At 39.9% G+C, this 8831-nt stretch overlaps 1 protein-coding gene across 10 annotated transcripts in view; it reads right to left on the reverse strand.

Moving 5' to 3' along the window:
* Nucleotides 1–8831, reverse strand: part of RAPGEF5 (Rap guanine nucleotide exchange factor 5) — a 416073-nt gene that overhangs the window by 9307 nt on the left and 397935 nt on the right. For all 10 annotated transcript variants that reach the window (XM_023531487.1, XM_023531485.1, XM_023531483.1 and 7 more), the window contains 4 exons: nucleotides 7621–7711; nucleotides 5851–5901; nucleotides 4967–5054; nucleotides 57–121 (listed from right to left, as the gene is read on the reverse strand). In XM_023531487.1, the coding sequence (XP_023387255.1) occupies nucleotides 57–121; nucleotides 4967–5054; nucleotides 5851–5901; nucleotides 7621–7711 (295 nt within the window). The remainder of the gene's footprint in view (nucleotides 1–56; nucleotides 122–4966; nucleotides 5055–5850; nucleotides 5902–7620; nucleotides 7712–8831) is intronic.

An 8831-nucleotide genomic window follows, 5' to 3' on the forward strand; every position in this document is an offset into this window, starting at 1 on the left:
TCCATTTGTTTCTTGGAGCAAGAAAGAAAAGCGTAGAAATAATGAAGTTTACCTACCAGCTTTTCAAAATTGACAAGATTATCCAAAAATGTCTTATTCCCTTCATGAATAAATGTTACATCTGAAAATTAAAAACAAAAAGATATATGTACCATTAGAAATGGATCATGAATCAGGGCTGACAAGGTCTAGATGCAGTGCAAGTTATTAATTTTTCTTAAACATTAGGGATTATTCCAGGCATATGAGAAGGCAATTTGAAACTGAATCTGTATATTACTAGAAGTGAAAGGGCATAATTTATAGGTGCGTGAGGAGGAAAAATTATATCATTAATGCAAACATTGCACTTACGCTGAAGTGTATGACTTTGACCTGCTTCATATAAACTAACGCTATTCCATAACTTAACCAGTCCATTACGTTTCTAGGCCAGAACATTGAGCAGAAAAGAATATCCAGGAACAATAGGATTTTAATATCTACGTGTTTGTTTTTTAAGAATCCCTGGTAAATTATAGGGAACCTGCTTTACTTAAAATGTTCATATTTAGATTTAGATGTTTAAATTAAGATTTTTGGTTCTCAAAGCCAGTGCCTGATTTTTGTATCAGAAGTGAGTGAGGAAACACACAGGTTTGAAAACGGCAATGTTTCTGACACAACTGAATCAGAAGAAAGAAAGTGTCACTGATGAAAATAAGCTAAGAAAAGTAGGACGAAGGTACATTATCGGAGGAGGGAAAGTTACATTTGGTTTGAGCCTCGCAGCATTTAAAGTGACAGAAGATATGGAGATACGAACCTTTTTGGTTGCAATAAACACGAATGCCTCCTCAGGAGAGAGAGATTTGGGAATTAGTTACAATAAAAACAGCCGCTAAAACTCTGGGAATGGATGACGGAATCTCAGATCGGAGAGCCAATGAGTGAGTATTAATTAGGGAATCCACATAGACAAGAATCAGAGTAAGAAATATATTACAAACAACTTGAAGAGCATGAGAATAATCATGTTATAGCACAGACACAGAGGGCCACCAAATGAAAATAATTTTCAAAAATCGATTAAAGTAACCTGATGTATAAGAGGGAAAAGAATAGCTTAAAATGCCAACAAATAGAAAGGGAAAGCATTTGTACTTAATCAAGACTTAATTCTGCCGGTTCCCACGGGGGCAATTATGAGCTAGGTGCTCCATAAACCTGCCTACAACACACTCGTCCACCTAACTTTGACTTCCCGCCAGGGGGCGACACTGGTTACATAGTTTACAGGACACACTGATGAACTTCCCCACAGGCATCCCTTACGTAGCTTCCAGAAAGGACTGCAACATTTCCCTGTGCTTTTTTCTTTTCATTTTCTTTCTTTCCTTCTTTCTTTCTTTAACTGATATCCTAGCAGGAAAATAATTCACAATTACACCATCACCTAACAAACTATCTGATTATTTTATTATCTTTCGTAATTTTGCTTGCAGAAAAGAATGATAAGTTTTCATTCTGTGACACAATATTTAGGAAAGAGTAGTCAACAGTTATTTTTTTACCTTTTCGTATAGCAAATAAAGCACCGTGTGCACTCCATCTACGTTAAACGCCACCTGGAAACCTAGTCTCCCCTAATTCTCTGAGAATTTGGATTACAAACGCCCTCTCAGAGTCCATTTCCCTAGCGTTACAAGGTTTGTCATCTCCTTCCTATGCTTCCGAGAATGACGGTGCGGGGTGATGGCAATAATGACAGCTTATGTTTACTAACAGCGTCAGAAATGGCATTAACTCATTTAATCCTCACAAAAAAAAACTCTCAGGTAAAGCCCTAGCAGGAAAGAATGTGAAGAAACTCTGGTCCAAAGAACATGCACAGCTGACCCATGATCACAGCACTAAATGTCACAGCCAGGATTCAAACCAGGGCGCCAGTTTCCTCTCGCCACTGTGTCTCTCTGGGGTTTCACCAGCTGAAAGGACCTGGACATTTCTTACAACCTGTTATAGTCAACTTGCTGAATTTACGGCCTAGGGGGTGTCTCTGTAACTCTTAAAAGTGTTTCCTTCATCACTCCCTTCAACTATTCCCTCCAGCCCTAGGTCTCCTGTCTTCCTGGGTGGTCTCACTTAACCTCAACTCTCAGGGACTCCATCAGGTCAGCTGATGAGGATAGCTGCTCTTTTGATGGCCCAGGCTATCAGGCTGGTGCTGGCGTGAGGATTAGACAGGGAAAGTGCGTCTGGCCAGGTGGGGAGGGAGGAGAGGCTGGAAGAGGCTGCCGCCCAGGAGACGGGGGATCAAGTGGCTGAAGATTTTGACACAGTTGAATGGCAAGTGTGAGAGAGAGAAACCAACAGGTGGTTGAGCTCAAAAAATGGGATCTTAGAACTTAAGTTGCAGGCTATGGAGTGGTTCAGGTGCGGGAAAACGAGCACCTACGAGGCCCCTTTCATCTGGAGACATCTGAACACACTCCGAATGCTCCCTGGAATAGAACTGCCGGGTGAGATGACTCCGTTTAAAGAGATGGCAAGTAAAAGGGGAAGAAGAAACCTACAAACACCCCGCCACTCCTTTTATTTAAATATCCCAACAAAACTGCAAGAGTAATCTCCACTTTAAGATACGTACACAGCCCACCATGAAGACCTCAGTTTATCTTCAAACACTTGTTGATTATTCATTCTGTTGGAAGGGACTCCCATCTCCAAAAACACCACTAGATACAGACTATTTGGCTGCTCAGCTGCCTCCTTTCCCTGACACTTATTTAGGGTTGCCCCACTTTCTAATCGGATACCACACCACTGTTCAGGGGAGAATAAATCAAAAGGCAAGAAATTCAACTGGAAAACAGGAAAGCTGATGGCTGCCAGGATCCTCAGGTTATGTTTTTACTCACTAATCTGCAGGCTTCCTGGGCACTGACTACCTCAAAGAATGAAACATGGGAGACCTAATCCTCCTTGGCACCCAAGGAGTTCAATTTGGTCCTTCTCGTCTAGGTAAAAGCAACCCAAAGTAGGAAGCACAAGGGAGGGGTGGGGAGAGTTTTCATTAAAAAGTTAGTTCCTCCAAAGTGGTTTATTGCAACTTTTGCAATAATTTTGCATTAAAAAGCCTAAGAATTAATATTCAGTTTTTCTAAAATGTCTTATCTAAGGTATGATAATATACATATTTCAAATTTTCATCCTATTTTCCTTTGGAAGTTATTTCAGACAAAAATGGTAACTTTAAATACAATAGAGTGTTAATGATGTTTATTTTTATAATGACAAAAAAATTAGGTAAAGGACAAATAGGTGCTTACTTAAATTCAAGGAAGCTTCTAATGGAAAAAATGTTTAATATACTAGAGCAAATTTTTACTAGAGTAAATGTATTTTCAGTAGAAAAAAAGGAAAATTTGTCGTGCTGCCGACAAAAAGGTCTAGAACTCAGAAGAGTGGAAAATTGCATACAAGCTAAAGATGTGTGAGATACTGGGCTGCATTAAACATTTTTGGGGGGAAAACAACTAAAATATAGCAGAAAGCTTTACTCCTATCTAATTAAGATCAAGGGGCACTGCCAGCTAATTTCTTATTACTTTAAAATTTTTTATTGTTTCAGAATTTTTAATTCCTAACATCAATTCCTTTCCAAGATCTGTCCTCACTTCTTACTTTTTCTATTTGTGACTAAATGATTCTAACGTTACTTCCCACCTGCCACCCCTACTCTCCAGCTGAAGGGGTTTTATTTTGCAAATAAAAATATAAGCCTCAATAAATTTATCTTCGAAGGAAATAAATATGAAGCATCAAATGAATTTTTAAATTGTTCCTTTGGCATTACAATCTCTCCTCACTTCATCCAGCTTGAATGAAGTAACTGTGCACCTCTGTCCTACTATGTTATTATTTCACAGAGATTCTTGCTTTATACTAGATGAAGACTAAATGCGTAGGCTACAGGCATGCACAGCAGCTCAGTAATTCTCCAAGCTCTGGCTGTTCTTGTGAGAAGCCTAGGAGGGAATATCAGCTTTATTGCCAGTGGGGCTGGTAAATGGGGGAAGGGGGAGGAGGAGGATGACCAGGCCAACCAGCAACCCAGTTCCTAGGTAAACTCATTTCAAAAATCACACGTATCCGTCCAGTCATTGGTGCCTGACCCAGCAGAAGTGACAAGCCTCTGAAGGGCAAATGCTATATAAAAGAGTATTCCTATAAAATCCCTTGGAAAGGATCAAAATATGGCTAAGAAAACTGACCAAATCCCTTTTTGCTGGAAAGCGCACAGGTACGATGTATACCGAATGTCAGGAGTGCACGCCAGATTGAAATGAATTCCTTTGGTTTGAAGGAGACCACTGAGATCCCATTAGTAAATTTAACTAACATGTTTCATGATGAATTATTAGCTGTTCTACGGAAGAAAAGTCAGTAGACTAACATGGAGCTGTCACATACTTTCCCAAATGTGTTCCACTCTGAGAAAGAAGAACGTATGTTTCTTGACCAGTAATATCCATCCACTATATTACTTGTGTTAACCAAAGGTATTTCTCACACAGCAGCAGGCTGTGGGCTGTATCTCTGAAACTTAGGTTTCAAACGTAGTGCATGATCAATCACCGTTTTGGTTGTTTATGCCAACCTATTCTTGGTTGGATTGTAAGCTCAGAGAAAATAAAACAGTGCTTAGAAGCAGAGTAAAATAAAAACATGAAAGTTTTCAGTGCTAACTTTTGTGAGTCAAGAGAAAATGCTTTGATGGTAACTCGAGTACATTTAAGTATTTTAGGTACCTCAGAAATAACTGAGCAGTTGAAAACAATCACAAGCAAACACAGTAAGATCTGAATGGCAACATTAAAGAAATAAACCGAGAGTCCTTTTTTTCTTTTCAGTCCTCTATAATTATAATGAGCCATTTCTGGAAGATGAAATTATACAGCATAAAAGAAAAAAAAATCGTTACCTTTAAGCAATAAGGGCATGAAAGGGATTTTAGGTGGCTTCATCTTTTTGAATGCATCTCTGTAGGCTTTGTGATTCAGGGAAGGATCCTGCCGAACCAAGCAGATTACAAAGAGAAAGAAAAATCAATGTGCCTTAGAAACAACTCTAAATCCGCTTTTGCTATAATACTTGAACATGATTTAGCTATCGAGAGGATCTTCCTAAGAACTAAGAAGATAAAGGTTTCCTTGGAAAATAAACTCACTAAATTAGGGCAGGAAATCGAGGCAATGAATAAAAGCCAAGTTATTGGTTTACAATAATGGGAAATGACTGCAAAAGAGAGACACTTTTTGATTGCCCTATTATTTTCCTTAAATGGGTTCTTTAAGTACAGTTTCCTCTGCATAATTTTGATCATGAGGTAACCCCAACGTATTTTGTTAGGCACACTGCAAACCAGCCTCACGGTGCACAGACAATGCAGAGTAAACAAGAGAACACTGTCTTATTGCATTCTGAAAGAAACGATACATTTTCTATCTAAACCTAAGAAATGGTAAAAAGGAGAAAAATGAAAAATATAATGCTTAAGACACCGACTACGCACTAAGTTAATACCAATTAATTTCGCGGGTTTTGAAATGGACTGTACTAAAAATCTGCCTTCTGAAAATCGTACCAAAAGGACCATTCTCACAACATTTTTCCATGAAGAGGAGGAAGCCCTGACCATGAACTTGCTTCAGTCCATAAGAAGCAAAGTTAAACTTTCCTATCCAAGTGAATACATCTAAGCTACATGACTTGATAGAGTGCAGATACCGACCCCTGGAATCTAGAAGGAAATTAGACACTAGAGATTAATTTGAAGAATAAGCCCCATCTGGCTCAACAACTTACTGTTAAACTTTCAAGTTCAGAGAAAAGTTTCTTAAACTTCCCAGGGATTTTCTAAAAACAAACCAAAAACAAACAAAAAAGAAATGGTTAAAGAAGTCAGTTATTTTGAGGGGCAACGAGGGGAGTTTTGATTAAGTTGTGCTTAGGTGTGTCACGCTTCTAGACATCTAGATAAAAACATCTATCATTTGGTTGTACCCTAATTGCTTCTCATGAGGCAATTTTCATCATCTTTTAATGTGACATTCCTTGCGAATGTGGCTAAAAACAGTTTAAAATAAATAATGGCCACATGACTCAGGAACCTAGCTGGTTAGACATTCCACACACTGGTGATTTTTTAATAAAAACTTGGATTTTGTTTCCATGTCCTACCTTTCATCAAGGGCACATTCTGTTCTAATTTGTCTGACCTATTTTCTATCTGCTATGGTGACGATGTAGTGCCTTGCACATAGTAGGCAATGCATATGCTCATGAAATGCATGCTATAATTGAATTATTTCTCCTCTCGATTTCTGCCAAAGGTTCTTTCCAGATTTAATTCAAATGCCACTCTCCCCTGGCCCTCGCTAGCCATTTGTTTTCTTCCTCTTCTGATGGACGGGGGCGTCTGTTGCCTGCTTCCTTTGATCTCACGATGTGCACACATGGCCCTGTTTGCTTACCCAGAGCAGGCAGGCCTTTCGTTTCTTTTGAACCCCTTTAAAGATCACTGACACTGACCCTGACCCTCAGGTACCACAGTGCATTCCATCAGAGTATGACCCTGACTTCGAAAAGCGTATCTGTAGTTGTCCAAAGACCTATGCTGAGACCTAATGCAAGATAAAAAAAAAAAAAAAAGTTGGCCTAACTCCTTCTCTCTCATGGGAGTCTGAATTGGGAGCATGAAGAGAATGGAGCGGCTGACGGGAGCTGAATCTGAGAAGGCTGGAGAGAGGCTAAGGAGATGGCAGTGAGCCACGTGCAGGCTAAGGGGGAAGAGTTGGTGGTTCAAGAGAGGAAAGGAGGGAGAGAAACGGTGCCCTAAGTGAAGAAGCCAGTCAGGAGGGAAGGAAACAAAAGCCGAAGGAATGGGGATGGGGAGAGGCAGAGAGCCCTACGTCTGTGCCTGGCTAAGTGGAGGGACGCCCCAGTGTCCGTTCTTTCCACATAGGCCCTTAAGCCCATGCTGTGCTAATGGGCTGGGTCCATCTCAGAGGCTGGAGCAGCCTTCATCATGCAACACTGGCAGAGGCAGCGACAAGATTTGGAAGGCCTAAAACTCATTTTGTGGACTGTCTTTAAGAAAAAGAATACAAAATTACTCGACTTTTGCGAAGTTTACAAAGATATCCGTCATCCATGTGAACACACTGCCAAGGGCCGTGCAAGTGAGAGGCCTGGAAGCTTAATTCATCAGCATCTCAGCCAGTTGGCTTCTGGATGCACATCGGTCGTCACCAGGTGAGCTTTGGAAAGAATCACCGTGGAACGTAGCCAAGCTCTCATGGGAGCAGAGCAAGGCTAATTCCAGCTGGGGAATATTTTACAATCTTCATCTCTTTCTTCTATATTACAAAACCATTCTGAAGACCATTTGATCAAAATAGTCCCTACAGACTTGACACATTATTTTTTAACATGTTTTTCTAATAGTACTTATTTTATTTAAACCATTTACAACAATTTACATATTTTAACTAAAGGCTTTTTGCTGGACCATTTCCCATTCGGTTTTACCTGTCCCTCCTACTTCCTTCTCCCCCGCAGACCCCCAAGTCTCACCTCCCAGGTCTGTGACAGTCGGCTGACAGAAGCTGTGTTGAGACCCATCACAATAGCGAAGAAAGAATTCAGGTTTCTCTGGGCTTTGCAGCTATGGGATAAAAGAAAGCAGAAGGCACTTTGAGGCAACAACTTCTCTCCAGACAACCGCAAAAGATACAGCTGAAACCATTCCCCGAGGCCACAGAGTTCAACCTCAAGGGTAGGGCTGAACTCTGCCCCACAGTTCCCACGCCCCTGACAGCCCCTTTGGGAGATGGTGTGCCCTCCACTGTTTCTAACACAAATGATTCCAAATGTTTCAGCCCGTCTTTACCTTTAGGAGAAGATCTGTGTTCTTGAAACCCTCTGGACACTTTAACAGACTCCTCCTTTTAAAAAATATTTTGGGTGCATCTACAATTTCAACTGAAAACTCTTAAATTCATGTTTCTTTATATACGCACTGTCATTATAACAGCTCTTTTATCCTGTCTCTTTCATCAGTATCCTGTCTATGTTTTTTTGGCAGATAAGCCCCTCTCACCTCTTATTACATTTAGACATATTTTCTTTGTGATCAACAAAATTGTTATTATGTTATTTTATATGTATATTTAAAACATGGCCTATATTATGGGGATACTGCCCCACATTTCTCATTTAAAGGAAAAAGGAAATAAAATGCAAAATAAGATCATGTTGAGCTCTGTTCACTCGGTAAGGTTGTCTGTTCTGCATAACTATTGGTCATGCTCTTGACTCAATTGGCCAAAAGCCCACCAATTTTCCGAGCCAGCCAAGGGGCCTTGGTATAGTAGAAGGAGGCTGGGCTTTTTGGTCGGCCAGAACAGTCTGTCAATTCTAGACGCTCCTTTACCTGAGGAAACTACTCCCCTGAGGCAAGTCTTTAAAACCAAGAAGTTACCTTAACTTGAGAATTAAATATGAAAAAATATGAAAGTGCTTAGCACTAAACTGGGTGCAGAAAAACTACCTAGTATGAACCAATTTAGCTCCTCCCCGATGCCATCTTTTCTTTTACATCTCCATCAATGTCTCAGATGAAATTCTGGAACAGTATATATATAACTTTGTATTTTGCTTTGTCAATAATATACTGTTTTTTCACTATCAATCATCACTGATGGCTATGTAACACTTTATCAAAAACATATTACATAATGTGTTTACTCACCCCTATTGTTGATATTTAAATTATTTTCAATCGA

This window comes from Pteropus vampyrus, unplaced genomic scaffold (genome assembly GCF_000151845.1).
Source record: "Pteropus vampyrus isolate Shadow unplaced genomic scaffold, Pvam_2.0 Scaffold69, whole genome shotgun sequence".
Classification (NCBI taxonomy): Eukaryota; Metazoa; Chordata; class Mammalia; order Chiroptera; family Pteropodidae; genus Pteropus; species Pteropus vampyrus.